This window comes from Oryza sativa, chromosome 7 (genome assembly GCF_034140825.1).
Source record: "Oryza sativa Japonica Group chromosome 7, ASM3414082v1".
Classification (NCBI taxonomy): Eukaryota; Viridiplantae; Streptophyta; class Magnoliopsida; order Poales; family Poaceae; genus Oryza; species Oryza sativa.
The window spans coordinates 28,287,199-28,315,027 of record NC_089041.1 but is presented as its reverse complement, the minus strand read 5'-3'; the positions used below and the strand labels follow the sequence as shown (position 1 = coordinate 28,315,027).

At 45.8% G+C, this 27,829-nt stretch overlaps 4 protein-coding genes, 1 long non-coding RNA gene and 1 pseudogene across 7 annotated transcripts; 3 read left to right on the top strand and 3 right to left on the bottom strand.

The window, feature by feature from the left end:
- Positions 1-4,401: 4,401 nt before the first annotated feature.
- On the top strand, positions 4,402-6,557 carry LOC136357509 (uncharacterized). Its single transcript, XR_010742831.1, has 5 exons — positions 4,402-4,487; positions 5,187-5,329; positions 6,109-6,197; positions 6,285-6,422; positions 6,498-6,557. It is a non-coding gene; the product is annotated as an uncharacterized lncRNA (long non-coding RNA).
- A 582-nt stretch (positions 6,558-7,139) lies between these two features.
- On the top strand, positions 7,140-9,373 carry LOC4344211 (uncharacterized; annotated as a pseudogene).
- Positions 9,374-9,545: 172 nt separating this feature from the next.
- LOC4344210 (superoxide dismutase [Cu-Zn] 2-like) lies at positions 9,546-11,660 on the top strand. The gene is made up of 8 exons (NM_001403234.1): positions 9,546-9,679; positions 10,252-10,339; positions 10,424-10,525; positions 10,614-10,709; positions 10,872-10,903; positions 11,010-11,085; positions 11,222-11,275; positions 11,412-11,660. The coding sequence occupies exons 2-8, from the start codon at positions 10,264-10,266 to the stop codon at positions 11,432-11,434; spliced, it is 459 nt and encodes a 152-aa protein (NP_001390163.1). The 5' UTR covers positions 9,546-9,679; positions 10,252-10,263; the 3' UTR covers positions 11,435-11,660.
- Positions 11,661-11,920: 260 nt separating this feature from the next.
- Positions 11,921-13,613, bottom strand: LOC4344208 (momilactone A synthase-like). 2 transcript variants are annotated; one of them, XM_015792283.3, is made up of 2 exons: positions 13,312-13,613; positions 11,921-13,232 (listed from the first exon to the last, which is right to left on the bottom strand). In XM_015792283.3, the coding sequence occupies exons 1-2, from the start codon at positions 13,344-13,346 to the stop codon at positions 12,341-12,343; spliced, it is 927 nt and encodes a 308-aa protein (XP_015647769.1). In that variant the 5' UTR covers positions 13,347-13,613; the 3' UTR covers positions 11,921-12,340. The 2 variants fall into 2 exon arrangements, with proteins under 2 accessions (XP_015647769.1, XP_015647770.1); XM_015792284.2 differs by having other exon boundaries at positions 11,921-13,226.
- A 2,074-nt stretch (positions 13,614-15,687) lies between these two features.
- Positions 15,688-16,985, bottom strand: LOC107278232 (momilactone A synthase-like). The gene is made up of 2 exons (XM_015790871.3): positions 16,859-16,985; positions 15,688-16,749 (listed from the first exon to the last, which is right to left on the bottom strand). The coding sequence occupies exons 1-2, from the start codon at positions 16,891-16,893 to the stop codon at positions 15,888-15,890; spliced, it is 897 nt and encodes a 298-aa protein (XP_015646357.1). The 5' UTR covers positions 16,894-16,985; the 3' UTR covers positions 15,688-15,887.
- Positions 16,986-24,066: 7,081 nt separating this feature from the next.
- On the bottom strand, positions 24,067-25,871 carry LOC4344207 (momilactone A synthase-like). Of its 2 annotated transcripts, none has more exons than XM_066312562.1 (3): positions 25,734-25,871; positions 25,061-25,652; positions 24,067-24,542 (listed from the first exon to the last, which is right to left on the bottom strand). In XM_066312562.1, exons 1-3 carry the CDS (start codon positions 25,763-25,765, stop codon positions 24,231-24,233), a joined length of 936 nt encoding a protein of 311 aa, XP_066168659.1. In that variant the 5' UTR covers positions 25,766-25,871; the 3' UTR covers positions 24,067-24,230. The 2 variants fall into 2 exon arrangements, with proteins under 2 accessions (XP_066168659.1, XP_015645741.1); XM_015790255.3 differs by having other exon boundaries at positions 25,070-25,652.
- Positions 25,872-27,829: the final 1,958 nt, after the last annotated feature.

Sequence of the window (27,829 nt, the reverse complement as noted above, 5' to 3'; positions counted from 1 at the left end):
ATCTGACGTGGCATTGACGTGGCGCTTACGTGGCAATTCGATCCGGAAAAATAATAAAGCTCGTGGGACCCACATGTCAGTTTCACATAGAAATTAATAAAAAAAATGGTGGGGCCCACGTGGGCCCCACATGTCATCCTCACCCCTTTTCTTCCTCCTCTCTCCCAATCTCCCCTCTCTTTCCTCACTGACCGGTGGAGCGGGGCGATGGACGGGGCGGAGCGGGGCGGCCGGCGGGAGCGGGCCGGCGGAGCGGAGCAGGTTCGCGGGCAGAGCGGCGGCGGCCGCATGTCACCCTCACTCCCCTCTTCTTCCACCTCTCAACCTTTTTGTCGGTGGGGAGCCGGCGCGGTGACTGGGCATCGGCGGCGCGCGGGAACACAAGGCAACAGCGGCGTGGAGGAGGGTGGTGCCATTGGCGCGGCAAGGGAGGTGCTGGCTACGATGGGGGCGGTGGGAGAGGAGGAGAGCGTCGGCAGCGCGGGAAAGGGCGACGGGCGGCGCGGCAAGGGAGGAGTTGAGCGGCGGCGGGCGGCGGGAGAGCGAGAGAGGGCGACGGGCGGCAAGGGAGGAGCTGAGCGGCGGCGCGCGGCGGAAGAGAAGCTGCGCGGCGGTGGTGACCGCCGCCGAGGAGGGCGTCGCGACGGGCAGCAGAGAGATGGGCGGCTGCCAGTTGCCGTTAGGGAGAAGGTGCAGCTCCACGCTTCTCGCTCCGACCGCCGCCGCTCCGCCTGCCCCGCTCCGCTCCGCCCGCGGCCCGCCGCCGCCCTACTTTGCTCCGGCCGCCCCGCTCCGCCGGCCCGCTCCGGCCGCTGCCGCTCCGCCTGCCCCGCTCCGCTCCGCCCGCGGCCCGCCGCCGCCCTGCTCTACTCCGGCCGCCCCACTCCGCCGGCCCGCTCCGGCCACCCCGTCCTTCGCCCGCTCTAGTCGCCGCCGCCCTGCTCTACCGGTCAGTGAGGAAAGAGAGGGGAGATTGGGAGAGAGGAGGAAGAAAAGGGGTGAGGATGACATGTGGGGCCCACGTGGGACCCACCATTTTTATTAATTTCTATGTGAAACTGACATGTGGGTCCCATGAGCTTTATTATTTTTCCGGATCGAATTGCCACGTAAGCACCACGTCAATGCCACGTCAGATTAAGACCAAATCAAACTAGCCACGTAGATGCCACGTCAGCCAAAACCGCCTTCAAAACCACCGAGGGACCTAATCTGCACCGGTTTTGATAGTTGAGGGACCCGTTGTATCTGGTTTTGTGGTTGAAGGACGAAAATCGGATTCGTTGACGAGTTAAGGGACCTTAGATGAGCTTATTCCTTTGATAATTTGTGTGGAGGGTTTTGAATGGAATTCAAAGGAGATGAAAATCTAAGGGACGAATATTTGTGGAATTTTTGAATTTGACTAGAATTCAAAGGGGAAAAGTTCTAAAGGAAGATATTTGTGAACCTTTTGAACTTTGCACAAGGAATATAAATATAATTTAAGGAATTGAAAACTAAGGGAATTTTGAATGGAGGGTTTTAAATAGATTCAAAGGAGATGGAAACTAAAGGGAATAAAAATATTTGTGGACTTTTGAATTTTGAAAAATAATAGAATTTTTAAAGTAATAAAGAGGTTTGAAATATTTTTAAAACAAAACTAAAGATATTTATTTTTTAAATATAAATTTGAGAAGGATAAAAATAAAGATGCTCCAATTTTATAGAATTCAATAATAATTAAATGTAAAATTTGTCACGAAAGATTTTCAATTTTAAAAACTAAAATAGTCAAATAGGAAGGGAAAGAAATACAAATGATTTAATGTCTAACTTTGGATAAATTTTTGGGATGGTGGCAAAATAGATAGAAGGGAAGCAAATAGGACTTTAGCCCCAATATATGTGGTATAGATTTTTGGTGAAATATTTGTGGGCTAAAGGAAATTGGATTTTGTAAGAAGGGGGATTAAATATAAGTTTCTTAGCACAAGAGCAATCACTCAAAAATTTGTGATAATATTATTCTTGTGCTACATATGTGATTAAGCCATAGGAATCAAATTGGCGGCTCGATCCAACTAGGAACTTAACCAATGAATATTTTGGATCGATTAAGAGGAGGTAAGGGTTTTCGGGGATAGGTTTAGATAGGGGTTGATCCAAAATAAATTTCAGCAGAAAGGGAGTTATACTGGTTTAGCTCTAAAGATAAAAGTGGTTAATGGGATATAACAGAGAGTCGGGTCAATCGGGGAAATATTGGCCCAAGCTAAATAGTAGACTTTGGAATCTTGAATTGATAATTTAGATGAACAAGATTTCAAAGGGGAAATATTTGTGGGAGTATAGAACTGGATTCGGAAGTATATGTGGATGGGAATTTTTATAGGAACGGAATTGGTGGTAGATTGATAAACTCTAAAGGATGGGTATGTTGACTCAAAGGGGGATTGAAAAGGATATTTTATGGACTCTGGGGATATTTAGGTGGAGATCCAAAGGAAAGGTATAGTATCAACATTTCATGTACTCTAGAGATATTCGGGTAGAGTTCAAAGGGAGAGTATTAACTCTGAGAAAATTGGAAATTATCATTTTATGTACTCTAGGGAGGTTAGAGAATGACATTTCATGTATTCTGGAGATGGTTGAGTGGAGATCAAAAGGAAAGTATTGGTTCTGGGGAAAATAAGAATTGGTATTTCATGTGTTTGGGTAGAGATCAAAGGGGGAGTATTTGGTGGAAGATAAAACTGGATTTGGTGGTAGTGTGGTAAGCTCTAAATGAAAAGGTATTAACCCTAGAGAGATTGATATTTCATGTGCTCTAGAGATGGTTGAGTGGAAATTGAAAGGGTATTTGTTGGAGATGTTCGGGAATGGATTCAAAGGAATTATAATTTAGAGCCAAAGTTAGAGATTAAAGAAAATAAATGGAAAGGTTTTTAAAAATTTGAAATAAATAAAATAGAGAATAAAATAAGGATTTTATAAAATTTAAAAGAGAGCTTTTAACTTCGCAAATAAAATTTAGATCTAAAGTAAAAGAGATTAAGAGAAAGCAAGATTATTCCAATGGAAGAATCAAGAAGAGTGCAACTAAAATATTTCGCAAAAAAATTTCCCGAAATTTTGAGTCCGTTACACTCCCGCTCTGCACCACCGTGCTGGCGCTGTCAGTCGGCTGCCCGACTCCCTAATCATGTTTCCGACGCCGGCGACCATCATCTGCAACCATCGACAGCCCAGGCTCGGCGCCTTGGCCAGCGGCCACCATTCTGCCCCCGCTGCTCGGCGCGGCGGCGGCGACGCGCCGGCGTTGTCTCCCCTCGACAGCTTTGCCCCTTGCTATCCCTTCGTGACGTTCGAGACGATGAGACTGACGAGGCTAGACGGCTTTGGCTGGCCAAGTTTGGACAGCGAGGGAGGCAGGTTAGCTAGCCGGATGGCTTGGCCATTCAAATAGCAAGTCTATTGGAGAACATTTTTTTTTCCAAAATTACCAAATTTTGGCTTGGAGAGAGTGGGATAGCTAGGCTCTTGGAGATACTCTTATATATCATTCTAACTCTCTTCTAGCAAAAGGGCGCCCTAGATGCAAAGGAGGAGGTGCCTACCCACTCACTCACCTTCTAGGCCCCCCGATGTCATACATTATTCCACGCTAGGTTTTGCTATTTGACCCGCGACGATAGATTTTTAGGCTTCTGTTTTTTTAAATTTTCGTCCATAGAATATTGCATCAAGATTTGCGTTTGTATAAATCCAACTTACAGTTACACTCGATTATAGTGCACTTACACTCAATTACAATTACATAGCACTACTTGTATTCAGTTACATTGCATCGAAATTAGTTTTTTCAGCAGTTAATTTCTCTATTCAAGTTTTACGATTTTTGACATGTTTATTTTTTTTTTGTTATTTCGTCTAAATCGGACTATATCCATTGATTGAAAATTCTACGAGACTTAAAAGATTATAAATACATCGAAAGATGAATAGCTAGTTCCGTCCCTTCCACGTTCTCATCAAAATCCGTATCCCGACTTGCAAGGCGCCTTCTCCCTCAGCCGCTTTTCTTTCATGCATGGAGCAAGAGAGACAGCGCCGCCACCTCCCCGCGCCGCGCGCCTCCCTTCCGCCGTCGCGTCGCGCGCCTCCCTCCGCCGCCGACCGCCGTCGTGAAACCCTAGCCTCATCCCCTCACGCCCTCACCCCCTACATGGTGGAGGGGGATAATAAGACTGCAGGTTCAGTTCTACTACAGTATTTTCTTGGATTATGGATTCTCAGTTTTTTTTTTCTTTTAATTCCTAGCCGCGTATCGCGTTCGTAATGTTGCGGTTATATATATATATATATATATATATATATATATATATATATATATATATATATATATATATATATATATATATATATATATTAGGGCATTAGGCGCGCGGCGGAGGAGCAAGTCTTCGGCGAAGGGCGATCGAAGCAGGCGGCGGAACAAGGTACGCCTCCACTTCAAACCCTAGAAAATTCTCCCACTACCCCTTGCTCGATCGACATCGCTCGCCCGATATCGATCTCTGTGTGTGTGTGTGTGTGTTCCTGCCCTTTTCTGCATGCGTCAATCGCATCCAATCCAAGGCGATGTTTATAAATCACAAAGACATAAATTAACCTGTGTACTGTATACAGAGACCGGGGTATGGTGTGTTTGATTCCAGTATAGCCTTTTTCTTTTTCATTGATGTGGCTCTAGCCAGCGTTCTTGCTATATGTTCTGAAATTATGCATCGCATCTTCCCTTTTATATTAAATAGTAAAGGAACTTGATTAGGAAGAACCAACTAGTTAGCAGTGAACTATTAAATGATGTGTTATTCTGTTGTGCATTGTTAATTTGCTTGCCTGTAATTGTAAAAATAGAATTTCCTGGTTCGTAGAGTCATCAAAATTTAGCTATGCATATGGAGCAGTATAGAGGGCAATTATTAGAGATATCTTTCATTTTTTTTATATTATAGTCTACTCCCTCCGTTTCACAATGTAAGTTATTCTAGCATTTCCCATATTCATATTGATGCTAATGAATCTAGACATATATATTTATCTAGATTTATTAGCATCAATATGAATGTGGAAATTAATAGAATGACTTATATTGTGAAACGGATAAAGTAGTAATTATGTGCTCTCTTCAACAGATTCATTCATCCCTATCCTTGGACGATCTGGAATCTGGATGTTCCACTAGTGGCACCTTCCCACGTCCTCGTTGTCACACGCCTTCATCAGCTGCTCGTGCCGAACTGTTCGATTCAACATAACTGCCAGCTGGCGAACCTAGGTTTTGCACTATTCGTTTATGATCTGGTCTCAGTTATAAGTTCTTAGATTGAGGTTGCAATTCTTCTTCTGGCGTGCTAATATATCGGTTGATTATTGCTCCCGTGCTTTTGATCTCTTTGTGGGTAACTTCATCTATACTTATTCGGTGCCCTGGATTGTCTTCTTCAAAGAAAAAAATGCAACTGGGGATGAAAAGCACAAATTTGATGACTTACAGGAATGCCATATCCAGGGATGGTCTACTTAATTGATATAAAGCAAGGCAAAGTAAACGAATGAACAAATGTATTTGTTTTATCTTTTGTCTTTGTGTTAGAACTTAACTAGGTTCCTTGGAATTGTACCTCTGTTGACTATTGATTGGCGTAGTGACTTCCATATCTCTCAGACAGTGTCTTGTTATGACGGCAATCGAAGTTTTTTTTTTTTTCTGTTTCGTCACCTTGCACCTTCAATTTCATCAATGTTTTGACGTTTTTGGATATTTGTTGTAGCTTCAGTGTTAGTCAAGTTCATAGGTTCTTTTTGTTTAAGGTTAAGTGGTTACCTGTACTTCACTTTTGTAGCCTAGTTACCTTTGGACTTCTCCATAATGATGTTCTGCTTTTCATATATACACATGCAGTCGTGTGTAGTCAGTTTTATCTGTAACTATCTCCAAAAGAGTCCTTCTAAACATATCAAGGAATAAGTTTCACCAATTTGCCGAGTTGCTTTTGCGACCATAATGCCTACTAATGGTGACTCACTATTACAATTTTATTCTCTGTGGTCCAGGGTTGGAAAGATGACAGATAATCTAACAGGTGATTGCTCAACAAGCTCAAAGAAAAGGAAGAAAGCTTGCAAAAGTTGAGGAGAGACAGGTGAGTAATAGGTTTGATTTTCTTAACATACTTACACATCTTCGTCATAACAATCACAATAATATTGTGCAATGCTTCCTCATCTAGGAAAGTTGCATGTGGATAACATTTTTGAAGAGGAGTTTGGCAGCTTAAAGAATTCTGGTGAAGGAGCATGGAGTGAACTGAGTAAAGTGGCTGTGTCAAACTTATCTGAAAGTGTTGTCTCGCTGGTTTCATTCAATGGTGATTATGCACGTTGGCTTTTAAAGTTTGTATCGAGTCATCACTCTTAATGATGGAAATCATGATTTTGTGCAGGGGGTATGATGTATTCTGCATGCACAGGCATAGTTATCAAAAGTGATTTACATGGCATAAGTTACCTGACTTCAGCTAGCCTGATTAGATCTTTGGATGATGAAAGCAAAATCATGCCATATGTTTGTATAGCTCCTATTGTACATTTTTGTTTGCATAGCTCTTTCACATTCATGCATAAGGTCTCTCACCCTGGATGGCTAGCTAGTCCCCGGGGGTGTTCTGGTCGCGTGCCACCTTTATAGGGGGAGTGTTCTGGGAGGGTCCTTCGGATCCCTCCGTTGTATATATTTCTTTCTTAATGACATGAAGCACAGACCTGTTTTTTCGAGAAAATAAGCATTCAATGCATATATCTTGGAAAGACATTTTGGTCCAATTTGACCGATCTGCTGGTCACTGGTTATTGTTTGTGGTGCCTGGTAAAAGATATTGAGGCCAAAAGATAAAATGTATGATTGTATGCCTAATTTGAATAGTGGATTCAGAGGGAAGTGAAACATAGGCACATAGTGCTCAACTGCTATGACAGAGGCTATATATCCATGGCTGCGTGCTTGCGGGGGTGTTAGGGATCCTCACCACTTTATTTTTTTCTTGAAGTGTTACTCCAATATGCAGTTTTCCAAAAAGTAAATCTCAGGTTGCATAAGTGGGGAGACTAACCCACAACCTACACTGCTAACTGTATCTGTGTTATGAAACTTTGAATGACATCACTGACCATATCAGCTACAAAAAGAATATAAAATGCTAATTGTCCTTATCAATTCCACCTTTTCTTTGGTAACTACTCTTGATGAATTTACTATGTACTGCAGGGGTGAGATTATACCACTTGATAGCACAATTGGAAGGAGCACAAATGAGATACAAGAATCTCCTGCAACTCCCAATGAGCAGAAGATGAAGTCAGAAGATGAAGTCATCTTCTTCTAGTAATTCAGAAGGTAAATCGGGCTAGGTCACTTCTAATGTTAATTATCATGCAAAAGTTGTCATCATGTTTTAATGTTAATTATTGATCATTACTAACACATGGTCATTAATCGCTTTACCTTGTTTCTCTAGATTACGATCCTGAGAATGATCCATTTTTTCTGGAGGAGACCCCTTTCTTCCCGGTTGCTGATGGTGATGGTGAGTCATTGCTTTTAATTTTGCTGTCATTGTTAACACATGATGATTAATCGCTTCAGTTTTTTCACCAGGATTTGGGAAATTTTTAATTAAGGAACTAACGTCTCAAGGTTATCCTTTGCCAGCTATCATTGATGGTGAGTTTGTTGCTGACTACTCTCTTCCATTGCACATTTTGACAGTTGTATTTCAGCACTCTCATATGTGGTACTACTTTTCTTTAAACAGGAGGCATGCATTTGGTTAATACTTTTGAAAATGAATTTGTTGATGATATCTGGAGTAAACTCACCAAAAAAGTTGCTTCAAACGTGTCTCGTGTTGTTGTCTCTCTTGCTTCATTCAAAGGTAATCGCATTGTTATAATCTCATTGCATTTTCATTTCTTTTTTATAGATCATCACTATTCACTAACTATGATTCATTATGATCTTGTAGGAGAAGAACGGATTTTTGCTTGCACAGGAATATTTATAGGCTGCAGTGAATCCAACACAAGGATCCTGACTTCAGCAAGTTTGGTTAGGATTTCTGATGATGAAAACAGGATTAATGATAACTTGAAGGTTGGTATTGTATTGTCCTCCTTGAGCTTATTCATTTGAGATACCGGTAAATCCTCATATTACTTCTGCAGATTGTTGTACACCTTCCAAACAAACAACAAACTGTAGGGACATTGCAACATTATCATCTGCATTACAATGTTGCTATTGTCAGCATCAAAGGTTTCCGTTGTCTTCGTACGGAAGAATTTCATGATCCAGGGCAAATTAAGTGTAAGAAGGTATTATCTGTGGGACGTGTCTTCAAGTCAGGCAAATTAATGGCCACAGGTGGGATATTGACGGACAAACCAAGCAAACTTGACTGCAAAGAACTTATGGTCTCCACTTGTAGAATCACTAAGGTACAGTGAATCTCCAAATTGAAGTCTTGCTTTTCCTCGCAAAAGAAAGGCTTTAATTTTCTTATATTGGAAATAATTTGTTGCCTTACAATATGAACAAGAGCAATTTAATATAACACTACCAAACATTGCCATGTCTGCTTACCAAACCTAGCCAAAGGGCCCGTCTAATAAATTGATGGCCATACCTTAGGCAAGATTTGGGAAATAAATGAGTGCATGACATATGTTTCCTAGGATTAAAAGAACGGAAATGAAACAACTGTTTTACGAAGTGTGGAAAGATTGGCAAAGTGTGAAACGCTCCTGCTTCTGCGGAACTACGTGTGTAATCCTTTGTTTTTGTGCTAGGCTGGGATTGGAGGGCCCCTGATTGATTTTGATGGGAATTTCGTTGGTATGGTAGGAAGGAGACTCCGTATTTACCAAGGGATACAATTCTGAAATTATTGAGCTATTTTGATGGAGAAGGGTATGTCTTCTATGTTTATATGTATACCTGTGTTTTCAACTTTTCTATGTCTTGTTATTTAGTTTCCTTCAAATTTTCAACTTTTCTGTGTCTTGTTGTAGGGATGTCTCTGCTGAGATCATGGACAGAAACAACAGATGCCCTGTGCCCAAGATACGTTGGCATTATCCTCACTTCTGCAAGCCACGCAAGTCAGAGAAGTGTGGTTAATATGAAAAGTACTAGACGAGACCCCTGCGTGTTGCAGCGGGAAATCTTGTGTATAATATTAAAATTTGTAAATTGATTATGGTAAACATATTAGTAAAATATTGAAACTGATTAACAAAGGAACTTGATTGCTATCATACAAAAGACTGACCAATCGAACGAAAGAGTCATGCTCCCTAAGACATTTTGAATGGGCCTAGCCATCAGATTTTGATCTAACAGACAGGGAGTCTTATCGGAGAGGGAGTAGGTAACCGAGATATCTTCTGATGAGAATAAGCAAATCCCTATTTTTTTTGTTGAAGAAAAGAAAAGCGTGTCCACGTGGACTGGACTCTGAAATTTTCCTCCTCCCTTCTGGAGTCTTCCTCATCAGAAATCAGAAGAGGAGAGGGTGGGCAACTCGCAGATCGCCTTCTCGTCGCGCTCGCGCCGCAGGGGTCGCCTGAGGTATGCAGCTTCACCTCCCCCAACTTTCTAGGGTTCTAATCGCCTCTGCTCGCTCGGATTATGCGTGGTGGGTATGGCTCCGATTCCGCCGGAGTAGCTGGATCTGTGTGCCCCGTGCTAATTTAGGTTTGGCTTTCGATTCGGCCGCGCTTCGGTTTGTTCTCGCGCGTGATTGCTTCGTTCGGCCATAGGGCTCATCTCAGGCTCGACATGTGGACGGCCACAAACATAAAAAATCCTTGTTAAATTTACGGTTCATGTGGTAGGGGGGCTTTTCAGGATCGGAGGTTTAGGTGATTTGGAGTAGCAAAACGATTTTGCTGTGTTAGAGAATTCGAGAATCTGTGCCGTCAGATGCTAATTAGCTGGTTTTGAACAAATGTTAAGACATCCTGATATTATTTGCTGCGTTTAATGTTCAAACTTTTTGCACGGGTGTTGCTGAGCTATAAAGGATATGAGGATATAGTACCAAGTTCTATCGTTTTGTTCTGATACATACAATTTGCTGTAGTTTATGGCACCATCATACTGAGATATATATACCTGTGCACCTTTCGGCTTCTGTGCAGAACACATAGACAATGGTGAAGGCTGTTGCTGTGCTTGCTAGCAGTGAGGGTGTCAAGGGCACCATCTTTTTCTCCCAAGAGGGAGATGGTAATTCACCTAAACACGCAGCGACAACTTGTATTCTGTCCTTCCCGTGTTCTTTGGGCGTAATTTGTTGCCTTCCGTATTTAGGTCCGACCTCTGTGACGGGAAGTGTCTCTGGGCTCAAGCCAGGGCTCCATGGATTCCATGTGCACGCGCTCGGTGACACCACTAATGGCTGCATGTCAACTGGTACATATGCACTTCATTCCCCTTTTGTTTATCAGGAGAAATGGATGGATTGTGGTGTGCTTACTGGGGAGTTTGTTCTATGCTGTAGGACCACACTTCAATCCTACTGGGAAGGAACATGGGGCACCACAAGATGAGAACCGCCATGCCGGTGATCTTGGAAATATAACAGCTGGAGCAGATGGTACTTTTGTTTGTTCTCCTTCTGTGTTGCTTACATTCTGTTATTTTGGGGATTACATAGTTTTGCATTGATGGGAATTTTGATAGCTGTTCTCGAATTGTTTAATGCACTGCAGCAATCATGCATAACCCCACTGATAGTTTTTACTTATTGCCTCTCCAGGTGTTGCTAATGTCAATGTCTCTGACAGCCAGGTAGGAAATAATCTTGCTCTCTCAATGAACATATGTGCTGACCTTTTTCTTATCATTTCCTCTTAAGACAGTTAATTTGACATCGGTAACATTCTTTGAACGGCAGATCCCCCTTACTGGAGCACACTCCATCATTGGCCGAGCTGTTGTTGTCCATGCTGATCCTGATGATCTTGGCAAGGGTAATGCTTTATAAACACTCAGATCTGTATTATTTATGTAGGAATGATTATTTGTCAGATGTCTTCTTTTATCATTGTTTTGGATAGAGACATGAAGCCGATGTTTGTGTAATGATGCCTTTCTGTTTTATATCAGGTGGACATGAGCTTAGCAAGACCACTGGAAATGCTGGGGGCCGAGTTGCTTGCGGTGAGTGACTTGGTTTTACTCATGTCCTTTTGGCAAATCTGTTTAATTCGTTTTCGTCCGCGGATTGTTTGTTTCTTCTCTTAGAACTCCCATCAAATCCGTCTGTTCTTATGATGCTTGCTCTTCTCTGGTTCAGGAATCATCGGACTCCAGGGTTAGACGTCTCAACTTTCCAACATACAGAAGCTGTTCATGTTCGCTCGTATGGATGTTGAAATAAAAATAAGCACCTGATGTATGACCAGTGTGCAGTTTGCCCCAGTTTATATATATGTGCTATACTCCTGTCCGAACATTACAGTCATTTGACTTGAGTGCATGCGTTTTAAGTATCATTGGTGGACTTGAGTACATGTCCATAACCCATCATCTGGGATGCTGCGTTTGAGACCGTTCATTTTTCAGCAAGGGGATTGCTCTGTCAGGTAACCTAAATTGACAAATTCAACCTAGGCCTGGACTTATTTGGCGCTGCACAGGTGCATTCTATCTATATGAACCAAACTCTGATCGATGAGTCAGCAACTTAGGATTTTCTGCTTGAAGAGCCAACAATGAATTTGGAACAAATCCGATTTCAACCAACAACGAATTTCAGAAAGATAAACACAATCAACAACAATGCCTGGCCAAACGAAAGGGAAATGCGGATAGCAACAGCGATCTCATCGTTTTCAGGGAACGACACATTTTGAATGTTCTTGCAGCAACATTCGACACCACGGGGAAATAGGAGTGGTGGAAACGTGAAAACTACCATTGAATTGAAAAATAAACATTGAAGATTTGTCCACGTCATTACGGGTAAAAATTTTACTTACAAATTTACTAATGAATAAAAATTTTATTTGAGAGAAATTCAGTAAAAAATTTTACTCGTGTTAGCGTGGACGAATATCAGATATTTATTTTTCGATCCAACAATAGTTTCTAAGTTTCTATTACATACATGGTTTGCGTATATTTTACCCACAACACGCAACACCATGACATACTTGTCGATGCACGGATAAGACTGAGATAAGCACATGACGGGCTATGCTTTGCCTGATAAATTCAAGCACCTCAAGTAGAGCTCGGTGGATTTCGGAGGAGGTCTTTGCCCACCGTGAAGCCGCCGTCGACGACGAGGTTGTGGCCGGTGACGAACTTGGCCTCGTCGGACGCCAAGAACACGGCCGCCCTCGCCACGTCTTCCACCTCCAGCGATGTCCCTTCCAGCTCCTGCATCTCCCTCGTCACCATCCTCCTCACCTCCTCCGCGGTGGCCGCCGGGAACGTCTCGGCGATGATGCCTAGCGCCATCGGCGTCGGGATGGCGTGCGGCGAGATGGCGTTCACCCGCACGCCGTCGCGCGCCAGCTGCCTCGCCACCGCGCGCACCATGCCGACGATGGCCGCCTTCGACATGGAGTACACCGGCGACGCCACGCCGCCGAGCACCGCCGCCGAGCTGGCCGTGCAGAGGATGCAGCCGGCGCGGCGCGGCGCCATGACGCGCGCCGCGTGCTTGACGCACGCCAACATCGACCGGGCGTTGACGGCCATGACGCGGTCGTACTCGTCGAGGTCGAGCGCCGCGAGCGAGGCCGGAGCCGGTGCTCCTATGACGCCGGCGTTGCTGTAGACGACGTCGAGGCGGCCGTGGCGCGCCACGGCGAGGTCGACGGCCGCGGCGACATCCTTCTCGACGGTGACGTCGCAGTGCGTGTACGACGCGGCGTCGGCGCCGAGCTCGGCGGCCACGGCGCGGCCGAGGTCGTCCTGGATATCGGCAATGATAACCTTGGCGCCGTTCCTGACGAACTCCTTCGCCGTGGCCTCGCCGATGCCGCTCGCCGCGCCGGTGATCACGGCCACTTTGCCATCCAACTTTCTGGAGCTTGACGACGAGGAGAAGAGGCGATCGGCCAAGCCGTTGGAGAACACCTGAGCAGCTATGCTCTTCCCCCTGCAACTTGTTTACGTGAAAAATGATTGAAATCATCAAAATTTCACGGTTTGCACGAACGTTTTTTACTGGAGAAGATGCGAACCTGAGAAGTTTGTTGGCTGCTGCGTTGAGCATCATGAACGGACTCCTGATTACCGATGCTTCACTTCCAGGAGTTGAGAGATCTCAGCAGACAGTAGTCTGTACTATAGATGGCCATATGGCCCGCGGGCCGACGGCCTGGCCCAAGCATGGCACGGTCTGACAGGTGTCAGGCCCGTGCTGGCCCGGCCCGATAGTTGGGTCGTGCGCATGAACTTCAGGGAGGCTAAAGTAGACTTATTTCAACCATATGTATGGCACGGTCCCAATACGAATGAGGAAAAATATACTTATTTCAGTTATATATAAGACACGGCCCAAAGAGGAGGGACATATACATGTCACAGCCCAAAGAGGACGGAGACGAAATAGACTTGTATCAAAGAAAGCACGATGGGCTGTCGTGCTTTTGGGTCAGCACAACCCGACTCTTATTGGGCCATGCCTAGGCCGTAGGTGGAGCACGTGGGCTGGCGTTGCTCGACCCGGCCGTTGAGCAGGCCGTGCCAGGCTGCGCGGCCCATTTGGCCATCTCTAGTCTGTACAATGGGTGCGGCTAAATAGTTAAAAGATAAAAAAAGTAATACTATTAGTATGCTAAAGGACAATAATTAGTGAGTTTAATGTCTGGAAGAATTTTCCAATGTGTTAGAGAATTTGGATTATAATAATAGCACTCCACTATTATAGTGAGGTGAAGGTGCATATCCAAGGCCTATATCGATATACAGTGTGTGACTAGAGGTGTTTTGTGGTGTCAAGGACAGGTGATACCTCTAAGGTATCATCCCATCTGAACGAGATACCGTCATGTAGCATTCCCCTAAACATTTGTAAATTCCACATCGTATTCCATTGAAGTTATTATGGTGGCACCAATGATTTGTTATCTTGGCTACGCACGTTGTCTAACATTATGTGATTTTGTCAAACTTCCGTGTGTTTTTAAATCGCCATTTCCATTGATACCAAATTATCAATGTTTTAGGCTCTATGTGCCTATGAGGAAAAGAGAAGCACCCATCCAAATGATTTGCGTTGGCACAAATTTTAATCTATCTATTGATAAAAATAAAGTAACTGGGTGTACGAGGATGTCCATATCCAACTACTATGTCTAGCCAAGTGTGGTGAGTCTAACATGCATGTCCACTCCAGGAATCCCCAACGGCTAGTTTTTTTTTCTGTTGGATAGAAGTCCAATACAATTGGGCTTAGTTGGATGATTTGACTAAGATAAGGGTCTATCTGACCAACGTTTAAAGGCCGGTCGAACTACCAGATGACCCCAAGAGTCCCCAATGACCTTTTGTACCGCCGGACTAAAGTACGGTGTGCTTAGTTGGGCGGTTTGACTGACAAACATGTCATGAAAAGTGTAATAGCCTCAAATAATTAGTTATTTGATGTAGGCTATATAAGACCATGAATTCAAGCGGTTTGGCTATTGCTCCTTATCCTAGTGCCCTAGTGGAGGCATTACTTAAGAGGCAACCTTTATGAGTCTATTGTGCATCCTTGAAATTGAGCGAGCCATCTGCCCCTTCTCATCTCCTCCAGTGCATAAGTACCCTTAGACGTGTGAACCATATTGATGATATGGAAAGTGGTTATTCCCTTATTGATGTACACATCATTGTAATATGATACACAATATTATATTGTTGTACTTTGTGTGAACTATATCTGATGTACGACATGAATTGAGTTAGAGCTCAATTGCACAGATCATAGAAGACACTATTTTTTTCTAACATGGAAATTTAAAAGTTATTAAAGATAATACAATCAAACCGTAGCGTTTAGCACGGGCATATTACTAGTCTCCTCCAGTGCATAAGTTGCAACCAATGTGCTTAGTAGAAAATAGAGAGATTGTTTAGTCATTGTGCATGAGATTGAGCCATGGTACTTTGTGAGAGAGTCTTGGTTTACTACTCTTGGTTGCCGACACCTAGACGGTTTGGTACCAGTTGTGACCTGGTGATCTCTGCAAGGGAGTAATGGAGAAGGTCCGGTGGTTTAATGTTCACCATCTTGAGAATGGAGGAAGAACGGCCACTAATGATTAAGGCTTGGGTAGATTACCTCGGTATTGGCCTCACTTGCCCATCTCTTGAGTCTCGACGAGAGATTTGGAGTCTTGACGGTTCGAGTGGTGAAGCATCATTTGTTGATTTGATGTACTCGACGTATCCATTTTATCCATCCTTTGGATGCTGAATACTACTCTGTCCAAAAAAAAAGGCAAACTCTAACTACATATCTGGACATAGGATTGAACTTTTTTTTTAGACGGAGGGGATATGCATGTAAGTCATCAACCAGACCTCCATTCAATTCCAAGGCAGGTCGGCAACTCAAGATATATGCATGCTTACTTTGAATTTGCTGTTCAACTAGCCACCAGAAACCACGGGCGAATTTCGGAGAGATAAACACAATCACAATAATACAGTGATTCGATATTTGAAATACTTATGCAAACGGAATAGTCCATTGAGTTTACTGAGAAAGAACGACAGATTTGAAATGACGAGACAACAACCTCCAAATTTGGCCAGACTTGACACCAACTCAAGCAGAGCCCGGAGGATCCCGGACGAGCACCTTGCCTGCCGTGAACCCGCCGTCGACGACGAGGTTGTGGCCGGTGATGAACTTGGCCTCGTCGGACGCCAAGAAGACGGCCGCCCTCGCCACGTCTTCCACCTCCAGCGACGCCCCTTCCAGCTCCTGCATCTCCCTCGTCACCATCCTCCTCACCTCCTCCGCGGTCGCCGCCGGGAACGTCTCGGAGAAGAGACCTATCGCCATCGGCGTCGGGACTGCGTGCGGCGAGATGGCGTTCACCCGCACGCCGTCGCGCGCCAGCTGCCTCGCCACCGTCCGCACCATGCCGACGACGGCCGCCTTCGACATGGAGTACGCCGGCGCCGCCATGCCGCCGAGCACCGCCGCCGTGCTGGCCGTGCAGAGGATGCAACCGGCGCGGCGGGGCGCCATGACGCGCGCCGCGTGCTTGACGCACGCCAACATGGACCTGGCGTTGACGGCCATGACGCGGTCGTACTCGTCGAGGTCGAGCGCCGCGAGCGTGGCCGGAGGCGCGCCACCCGCGATGGCGGCGTTGCTGTACACGACGTCGAGGCGGCCGTGTCGCGCCACGGCGAGGTCGACGGCCGAGGCGACATCCTTCTCGACGGTGACGTCGCAGTGCGTGTACGACGCGGCGTCGGCGCCGAGCTCGCCGGCCACGGCGCGGCCGAGATCATCCTTGATATCGGCAATGATAACCTTGGCGCCATTCCTGACGAACTCCTTCGCCGTGGCCTCGCCGATGCCGCTCGCTGCGCCGGTTATCACGGCCACTTTGCCATCCAACTTTCTGGATCTTGACGACGAGGAGAAGAATACGTGAGCAGCTATGCTCTTCCCCCTGCAAAAAGTGTACGTGAAACATGCTTAAAATCATCAAAATTTCACGGTTTCCACGAACGTTTCTTACTGGAGAAGATGCTGCGATTTTTACTGGAGAAGATGCGAACCTGACAAGTTTTTTGGCTGCTGCGTTAAGCATCATGATAATTTCTGCTTCGCTTCCAGGAGTCGAGAGATCTCAGCAGACAGCAGTCTGTAGATAGGGTGTGGTTAAATAGTAAGAAGATTAGAAAAAAAAGCATAAAAACAAATAGAGTACTATTAGTGTGCTAAAGGTCAATAATTAGTGGGTTTAATGTCTGGAAGAAATTTCCAATTTATAATAGGGTTTGAATTATAATACGACTCCACTATTATAGTGAGAGGGGAGAGCCAAGGTCCATGTCGATGTACAGTGTGTTATTTAGGTGAAGTTAGATGGTGTTGTTTTCTAATGAAGATGAAGATAAAGTTACGACACATAAAATAAGAAAGCCATTAACGTTTGATTAATACTCCCTTCATCTACTTTTGATAGTTATATTTTCAAATCTGAAAAATTTATTTTTGATAGGCATATTTCAATCCAACAACCTATCATCTTAATGACTTTCTCGGATTTAATGCATGACTCTTCATTCTTCCACACAAGATTGGTTGCATGGGCATCGAGAAATGTAAATATTAATGAATCGCTTGTTTACGAGGAATGACCAGTAGCATGTTTAAATGGATGATAAGTAGAATTACTTATCCTTGGTCTGTGTGTCAAGATGAAATATGACTATCAAAAGTTGATGGAGGGAGTATCCCTTAAGTTTTAATTATTATAAAAGTAAAAAGCTAAACTTATTTGATATTTTATGTAAATTCTAGATAGAAAGCTTTTATATGAAACACACCGTTTAGCAGTGTTAATGAAACAGAGGTCAAATCTGTATCTAAATTAGAAACGAATACCATGTGTTTTGTGGTGTCAAGAACAGCAGTAAACATTTGTAAATTCCATTATGGATTGATGCTTGTACGGCATATTTGTGAAGTGACCCCATATTCCCATGGAGTAATTATGGTGACACCAATGGTTTGTCCTCCTGGCTACGCACGACTTTGACACTTTTGTCCAACTTCTCTGTGTTATTAAATCACCATTTCCATTGGTACCAGATTATCAGTGTTTTAGGCTCTACATGCCAATGATGAAAAGTGAAGCACCCGTTCAAGCGATTTGCATTGGCGTCAAATTTTAATCTATCTATTGAAAAAACAAACCAGCTGAATGTACGAGGATCTTGTGGTTAGTTTTCTCGAGTCCTAAGAAAAAGAGAAGTGCATATATCCTCGCACATTCAACTGGAGTGTTCTTTAGAGTTTGGGCCCTATATCCTCGAGAAAATTTGTAGATTATTGGACGGATTGTTCATGGGTTCGATAGCCCTTTTAATAAGCTTTGCATATAATCCAAAAACATCCAAATCCAACACTCAAGTCATTTTAAGTAGTTGTTTCATAGATTGTCAGTCATGCTGAAATAAGGGTTTAGACTTAAAAGAGGTCGATGTGACCACCAAAAGACTTCCTCAGCGGCTAGTTTTTTTTTATTATTATTGTAGGACATAAATGCGGTGTGCTTAGTTGGATGGTTTGACTGGTAAACACGTCGTGAAAAGTGCTTTAGACTCAAATAGTTACTCCCTTCGTACAACGAATCTAGACGGAGTGTTATCCAGATTTGTTGTACTAGAAGGGGTCACATCCCCTCTTAGATCCTGTTTGATTCAGCTTAGGTTTATTATAATCTGGATTACTAGGAGTAAGCTAAAATAAACAAGTAGATTATTATGCTAGATTATTATACTCTATAAACCAGATTAGTATAATCCAATAATGTAACGCCCCGACATTCATTAGCCATTAACACAGCTAAATCACACCGGGGTGTTATGCATTACCTGTGATATAGTACCAGTCCCAGGATACACTAGCTGGTACACACAGAATAAATGTGGAATCAAAGTAAACTATTTTATTACATCACTGGGTAGTAGTCCTTATATAAGTTGCTATCATGGACAGGCCCATAGATGAGCAACACAACAGCACATAAAAACATAAAAACGACGGCGCAGAAGCGAACAGCACGGAGAACTAAGCGACTACGCACTAGGCAAAGAACCTAGGCAACTAACTTATTCCACAGGCGAGGCTTGGGGCTAGGCACGAAACATCTAGAAGTCTTCATACTTGGCTTGCTCCTGGAGATACTCCTCGGCGGTCGGGTCGACGTCTTCGTCTTCAAACTCTATATATTATTTATAAGGGGCAAGGGTGAGTACTTGACGTACTCAGCAAGCCGGGGAAAAGAATGGCGTGTTGGTTTAACAAGGAGGCTACTGTTTTATTTGCGAAGGCTGCCATTTTGGCAAAATGATTTATTTCACAAAACTCCTAGTGAATGAGTCAAGTTTTAGTTGTCGGGAGGAGGCTCACGCCTCAACCCATTCCACAAGTTGCTTTGCAACAACTTGTCACGGTTAACGAACAACAAATATTTTGTTTCCTCTTGGTTCCTTCTCACTTTCCACAACAACACTAATCCACACAAAACACCTGGTTATCCCAGCACAACATCGCCATCATCATGGCCCTAACAACACCTCAGTGTCGGACGACACCCCAGGTCACACAGACCCGTTCCTAACCACCCAGGTTAGCCGTCTGCCACACAGGCGGACTCTGGTAACGCTCCCTTTTCAGTAACCACTTTTCCACAAACCTTTGTCAAACAAATCTACGCTATGAGAAACACCTTACACTCGCTCTTGACCGTGGGCACGGCTGTTCGAACAGTTCATTAATCTCTGCAGAGGTTGCACGCTTTACCCACACGACACGAAACTTACACCGGTACTGGCCGGTACCGGAAGTTCGTGATAAGGCCTTTCCAAAGCTAACCCATGAAAATCGCATGCCACCTAGTTGGGCTCAGATCCATAGCCGAGTATCAGGCAATAACAGCCGTCATCCACTCAGGAAATACCGAGGACGCCTCCTACTCCTACTGGTATCACGCCACAATAGAGGCAAAAAGACACCCATGATGGGCAATAAATGTGTAACACTTCGTCTCCTCATCCTCGGCATTCCACAACCATTGGCACACCAACTCCCATGTGATAACAATTTACTTAGCCAGAGGCATCCCATAATACCCGTGTGGTCGCACTATAACGTGTTCGGATGGATTTCCCAAAGGAATCGGTCCTTAACGATAATACGTAGCCAAACCACAAAGGCATGACTCCGCATCATCACCACTTTCACAACACATTTTATTTCACAACTCCTCGGTACAACGTACCGGATTTTTAAACATGTATTTGGAATAACCTAAGTTTCCCACACGGCAACAACGTAAGCATGGCTAAGCGAAACTACCTCGGTAATCGTGTAACGATACCGGCGCAAACATTTGTAGAGCTATCAAAGGTATGGAAACATCAACCTATGTAATATAAGTGCGACTACTAGGTTGGTCCGTCGGACGTATAAACAATCCGACGCCTAACATGTTAATCGTGTGAACTAAGCAATGCACTTTTCAAACAACATATCTTTGCAAATATAGGGGCAATGTGATCAAAGAGGCTTGCCTTGCACAGGGTTGGGGTCTTCTCCTTCGAAAGCGGCGTCCGGGGCTTCTTCGAACTCGGGCTCTTAACGTGAAAACAAAGCTAAAAAAAACAAAAGGCAATAAAACAAGCTCAAACCAGAGAAACAATAGTGCCACTGTGTAGATCTCAATTTTAGAAAAATTTAGGAACTTGAATGGGGTCAATCGGAGTTACGGTTGATTTTCTATGAATTTTCAAAGGTAAAGGGATTTTTCTGGAATTTCATTTATTGGACGGCAAGGGAATATTCCGCTAGAGTAACAGCAAAGAGAGGGGGCCCACCTGTCAGCGGCCAATGGAGGAAAGAAGGCGCGGGCCCGGCTTGTCAGTGGCTTGAGAGAGGAAAGGGAGGTGGGGCCGGCTTGGCAGCAGCTCAGGAGGTCTTCTTCCTCCTCCTGTCGCTTGCTTGCACGGCTCGGCCCTGGGATGGCGACGCACCGCGGCGATGGGGCGCGGCGAGGCGACCAGCGGCCGAGGGAGGTGGCGGCGGACTCCGGTGGGGCTCCGGCGGCGACGGCGGCGCCGGGAGGCGAGGCTCGGCTTCGTCTTCCTGCTCTCGCTTTGCTCGGCTTGAGGCGGCAAGGTGCCGCGGCAGCGGGGCGCGGCTCCGCGGCCGGCGGCCAGGAGAGGCGGTGGCGACCTCGGGCGGTGCTCCAGCGAGGCACCGCCGGTGACGGCGGCGCTAGAAGGCGCGGCATAACGGCTATAGGTGGCGGTACAGAGAGCAAAACGAGGGAGAGAAAGAGGAGAGAGAGATGGGAATGGTGTGGGGAATTTGGGAGAGCTCGGGCTCCTTTTATAGGCGAGCAACGCAGTGGCGAGCTGGCGGTCTAGACGCGGGGAATCGGAAGGTAGGCGGCTAGCTGCTCGGCCGGATTCCTGGGAGGAGGGGTCGGCGATGCGACGACATGGCGTCATGCACCGGTGGCGACTCGACAGCGAAACGACACGAAGGGACGTGCAGAGAGCGGGAACGGCGGCGGAACATGGGTGACGCGCGGCCGACAGCGGCTACGGCCGGGATTTGGGGCGGTAGGGCTAGAGAGGGTTGACGCGAGCGACGGTGGCGACTTGACGCGAGAGAGAGGGAGAGACGCGGCTCGGCGGCTTCCCGGGAGGAGACGGCGACAAGACGACGAGGCGACGGCGAAGGGACGCGCGTCCGCGAGAGCTCGGGATGGGACGGCGCTGCGTCAGCGGTGGTGGCGACGCGACATGGCGATGGAACGGGGATGACGAGGGGTGGCGTCGACGCGACGGGCGACGGGACGGCGAGGTGATGCCCGCGACATCGGATGGACGGCGACGGGACAGGGGATGACGCATGCGGCGGCGTGGCTCCGTGTCTCCTGGAGAGAAACCGGAGCGCGGTCGGGCTTGGCACGACGCGGCTTTGGCGCGGCGCGGGCGTCGGTTTGGTGCGGGGGAGGTGCGGCGCGGATGTTGGCACGACGCGCAGCGCACGGGAGAGTGGCTCGGTGCAATGCGGCTCGGTCACGATGGAGAAACAGTGCAGCGACTCGGTGAGACATTTCGTCGAACACTTGGCGTGCGTGAGCTGGCTGGCCTGAGGAAGGAGATAAACAGTAGTGGGCCGAGTTGGGCCGGCCTGCTCCGGGAGCTGAAGAGAGGAGGGATGGAGGGGAGTTGGGCCTGGGAGAGAGAAGAGAGAAGGAGGCCCAATTCGAACAGTGAGCTTTCACAATTTTCCGGAGATTTGTAGAGTTTGAATTTTGGGGAGAATTTTGGGAGGGATTTGAATTTGAGTTTAACCTAGGGTTTCATGGGATCTTAAAGGCAATTCTAAGAGAGGATTTGAGATCTATTTGGCACAAAAACAATTAAGAACCAAATTAACTCCAAATTTTTAAATGACAAGATTTTAAATAAATGAAAATAAAAATACAGGTGCTACAAATAATCTCCTCTAGAGGAGCTTTTTCCAAATTATTGAGTGGCTAAAGATCCACTACTCCTCTAATAATCCAGAGAAACAAACAACTTGCAGCTTATTCTATTTCAGCTTATTATAATCCAGCTTAGAGTAATTTGATTTAATAATCTACACTACTACAAAAAGGTAAATAGGTGTCGCCACTATAGGTGCTGGCACACCAAAAACCGGCACCAATAATGCCTTCCCCGCCCATGCACCCACCTCCACACGCCACATATTAAAAAACCGGCACCTTTATGTCCAAATAGGTGCCGGTTTTTAAATAAAACCGGCACCTAAAACATGTGTCAGAGAAAGGTGCCAGTTCTAGACCCAAAACTGGCACCTTTAATCTTCTGCCTCCCACACTGCTGTTGGTGGGCCCCGCACATAGGTGCCGGTTTTAAGACAAAGGTGCCGGTTTTTTAAAAACCGACACCTATAATAAATTAAAGGTGTCGGTTTTGGGTAAAAAAACCGACACCTTTACAGATCGAGCCGAGCCGGCTGAGCCGACCGGCGGGCCCCACAACCATCGGATAAGGTCATCTCACTCAGCCTCTCCTCTCTCATATCGCTCTCTTCTCTCTCTCTCTCCCTCCCTCCCTCCTCTCTCGCCTCGCTCTCTTCTCTCTCTCTCTCCCTCCTCTCTCGCGCGCTGCCGCGGAGGCGGAGGCAGCGACTTGACAGCTGGAGGGGAGCCCTCCCCTCTGCCAGATCCGGCGGGAGGGGAGACGGCGGCGGCAGGAGGGGGAGGCGGCGGCGGGAGGTAGCGGCAGCAGCGGGCGGCGCCGGGAGGAGAGGCGACAGCGGCGGGCGGCACCCTCCCCTCCGCCAGATCTGGCGGAAGGGGAGGTGGTGTCGCCGCATTGGCGGCCCCACGGCGGAAGAGTCGGCGGGGGCGGTCCGATGGCCCGGTGGCGGCGCCCTCCCCTTCGCCAGATCTGGCGGGAGGGGAGGTGGCGGCGGCGGGAGGTGGCGACGGTGGCTTCATCGGCAGCGGTGGTGGCGGCGCCTCGTCCTCTCCATCCGGCTCCTCATCCTTCTCCTCTCCAATTTATTCTTGATGAATGTGTGTTCTTGATGAATGTGTTCTTGATGAATGTGATGTTGATGTGTTTGATTGATGAATTTGAGGAAATTTTGGGATTTGGCTGTAGATGGGATCGGCTTGACGGCTCAATGCATCGAGCCTCGAGCCGATTTTTTTTTGGCTCATGGGCACCTCAAAGGTGCCGGTTTCAAAACCGGCAAACAGTGCCGGTTTCAAAACCGGCAAACAGTGCCGGTTGGGTTAACCGTGCCGGTTGGACACCGAAGGGGGGTTCCCAACCGGCATCGTTTAGAGATTCTGTAGTAGTGCTAGATTACAATAATTTTAAGCTGAAACAAACAGGGCCTTAGATTGTCTTCTTTTGAGACGAAGGGAGTAGTTATTTGGTGTAAACTACTACCTCCGTTTCAGGTTATAATACTTTCTAGCAGTGCTCACATTTATATAGATGTTAATGAATCTAAGCACACATATATGTCTAAATTCATTAACATATATATGAATATGGACAATGTTAAAAAGTCTGGTAATATAAACGGAGGAAGTAGTATTTAAGACCATCTGTTCGAGTGGTTTGGCTATTGCTCCTTAACTATTGCTATTGCCACAAGCCACTGGTGAATTTCGGAGAGATAAACACAATCACAATAATATAGTGATTGGATATTTGAATAGCACACGCAAACGGAATAATCCATTGAGTTTGCTGAGAAAGAACGAAGGATTTGAAATGCCGAGACAGCAACCTCCAAATTTGGACAGACTTGTCGATGTACGGATAAGACTGAGATAAGCACTGGACGAGCTAAGCTTTGCGTGACAATCCCGTCACCAATTCAAGCTGAGCCAGGAGGATCCCGGACGAGCACCTTGCCTACAGTGAAGCCGCCGTCGACGACGAGGTTGTGGCCGGTGATGAACTTGGCCTCGTCGGACGCCAAGAAGACGGCCGCCCTCGCCACGTCTTCCACCTCCAGCGACGCCCCTTCCAGCTCCTGCATCTCCCTCGTCACCATCCTCCTCACCTCCTCCGCGGTGGCCGCCGGGAACGTCTCGGCGATGATGCCCAGCGCCATAGCCGTCGGGATGGCGTGCGGCGAGATGGTGTTCACCCGCACGCCGTCGCGCGCCAGCTGCCTCGCCACCGTCTGTTGGAAATCAAAGCTATTCACTCACTCAATCTCACAAGAACACAAGCACACACACAAAAGGACTCAGAACACAGAGAGTTTGCAAGTGCGTAGCACTTCTTTTTGTTTTTTTCTCACACTGAAACTGATTACATTGATCTCTATTTAAAGATGCACATGACCTGCTTAAGCCTAAAGAAATGCAAGAATCCTAGATAACAAACTCACCCACGTCTAACAGAATATCTCCTGGTCAATCTCCGATGCATGCGCCCATGCAAACTTCGACCGCTTCCTGCTCCTGAGTTGATCCCTTCGCCACATTTGCATGCATGGCTAACTAATTAGCTAGATGTACTCTCACCTCCTGGCAACACGATCAGCCACTACTGATCACTGCCAATCTCTCTACTCACTAAGCCATGCAGCACAACCACTAAGCTAGCACTCACGGCATGCAACACACATACATGTGACTTCTACTCAGCTACTACCATACAAATAAACATGCTGAAAACAAAACAACAAGATTATACTTCTAATACCGTCTGCACCATGCCGACGACGGCCGCCTTCGACATGGAGTACGCGAGGGGCCCGATGTTGCCGAGCACCGCCGTGGAGCTCGCCGTGCAGAGGATGCAGCCGGCGCGGCGCGGCGCCATGACGCGCGCCGCGTGCTTGAGGCACGCCACCATGGACCTGGCGTTGACGGCCATGACGCGGTCGTAGTCGTCGAGGTCGAGCGCCGCGAGCGTGGCCGGAGGTGCGCCGCCGGCGATGCCGGCGTTGCTGTACACGACGTCGAGACGACCGTGGCGCGCCACGGCGAGGTCGACGGCCGCGGCGACATCCGCCTCCACCGTGACGTCGCAGTGCGTGTACGACGCGGCGTCGGCGCCGAGCTCGCCGGCCACCGCGCGGCCGAGGTCGTCCTGGATATCGGCAAGGATGACCTTGGCGCCGTTCCTGACGAACTCCTTCGCCGTGGCCTCGCCGATGCCGCTCGCCGCGCCGGTGATCACGGCCACTTTCCCATCCAACTTTCTGGAGCTTGACGCCGACGAGGAGAAGGAGCGATCGGCCAGGCCGGAAGAGAACATCGGACGAACACCTCTGCTCCTCCCCCTGTAACGCGTGTACGTATGAAAATAAAAAGATCAAAATCATCATAATTTCTCTAGAGAATATGAAGAAGACGATGGCAACCTGAGAAGAAGTTGCCCAGCTGCGTTGATCATCCTCAACGAGTGCCACCGGCGTCGTGCTCTCGTGTTCACTGGTTCTTCGATTCCAAGCTCGAGTCCAAAGGTCACAGTAGAGAGGGGCTAGTTAAATAGTTTGAAAAAACTGGGGGAAAATGGTACTCTCTCCATCCCATAATATAAGGGATTTTGAGTTTTTTCTTACACTGTTTGACCACTCGTCTTACATAAAAAATTTTGAAATTATTATTTATTTTTTTGACTTACTTTATTATCCAAAATACTTTAAGCACAACTTTTCATTTTTTATATTTGCACAAATTTTTTGAATAAGACGAGTGGTCAAAAAATGCAAACAAAAACTCAAAATCCTTTATATTACGGGTTCTTAAAAAAAACCCACTCCTAAATTTGAACATGGACACAAGGTTTTTTTTTTTTACGGAGAGAGCATATATGAAGGGCCAAATGAAGGACAATAATTAGTGGGTTTTGTGTTGCGTAAATTTTTGAAGTACAGGAGGGTTGGTCTTATCGTTTTAGATAAGGATACGGTCTTAAAAAAATAACTTTAACCAATATTTTTAATTATAATATGTATAGAAACGTCAACAAATATATGAATTTATTGAAATATTTTTTAAGATTAATTTATACATTTGACATATTTCTAAGACAAAAAGATATTAGAGATTAGTCAAATATTTTTAAGTTTAGCATCAAGTTTATCTAAAACGACAAATATTATCAATCTAGAAGTACCATTGGAGCATGCACAATGCGATGAAGTGGTCTTAGAAAGATCAGCTTGGACATTAGGCTCCACATTGGACATGCACGGGCCCTTACGAGAGCGCTTGTGGCCCTACCTGCGATGAGAGCACTCGGCGCCTTTCATGTGCGTTGGTGGAGCCACATTTTAAACATGAGGGGACCAACTGTTGGACAATAATGTCCAGAAAAATAAAAACCACAATAGTAGTCCAAGGTTCTCAGAACTTCCTTTTGGATATCATATTGCCCTTCGCAGAAGATGACAAAACATCTCAAAATGCTTCACAAATTATAACTTACTAGTAATGTGCCCGTGCGTTTCAACGAGAAATACAATTCGTTTATAATATGTCACTTGCATGTATAGTTGTCGGAGAACGATTTCATCTACCTTTGAGGAAGAATCGATGGACCCCTTTAGTACCCAAAGACCAAAGTTGTCATTTTAAAAGCTGAAGAGTGTGGATCGAGGATAGAACTCTCTGTCATGAAGTACAACCGGGGATTAAAGCGATAGGCATAACTGATCAAACTTGCATTTGAAGACTGCATCGACGATAGAACTCTTCGTCATATTCATTGATATAGCCATGCTCATTGATAGTATCAGATTATCAGTGTTCTGTTCTAGGCTCTGCGTCTGATGAGAAGAAAAGCATCCGAAATGATTTGTATTTATGCCAAGTTTTAATGTTACGGATGTGTTTAGTTGGATCCAAAGTTTGGATTTTGGTTGAAATTGGAGATGATGTGACTGAAAAGTTGTGAGTGTATGACAGGTTGATGTGATGAAAAAGGACTGAAGTTTGGATCCAAACTTTGGATCTAAACACAGCCGTAGTACCTGTTGAAATAGCAAGAAGTACACATCCAACCACTCTGGATGGAACAGACCAACAACCCTAGTAAAATGACTTAAACGAAGACATATGGACTGTTTGGATACCCACCTTAATTTACCACAGTTTTTATACCAAAGGTGTGGCAAGATGCAAATTGTGTGGCTCAAAATTTGATGGCCACACTTGTGGCAAACTTTGGCTAAGAAAAGGGTCTATGACTAGTGGGACCAAAAGAGTAGAAAGTGTGGCATGCCAAAGTTATAGAAACAAACCAAACACTAGCCACATTTGGTCAAACTAACATACCACAAGTGTGGCAAAATGTGGTACTAACCAAACAGGCCTATAGAGAAAATGCAGGATTGTGATAAGAATGTGTAAAAAACAGAGAATTGTAAAACATAGAAAAGACATATAAATGGCAGTTTGATTGGACTGCAGAAAAAATACAGGAATAAGATGGAGAGAGACTCAAAGGATAATT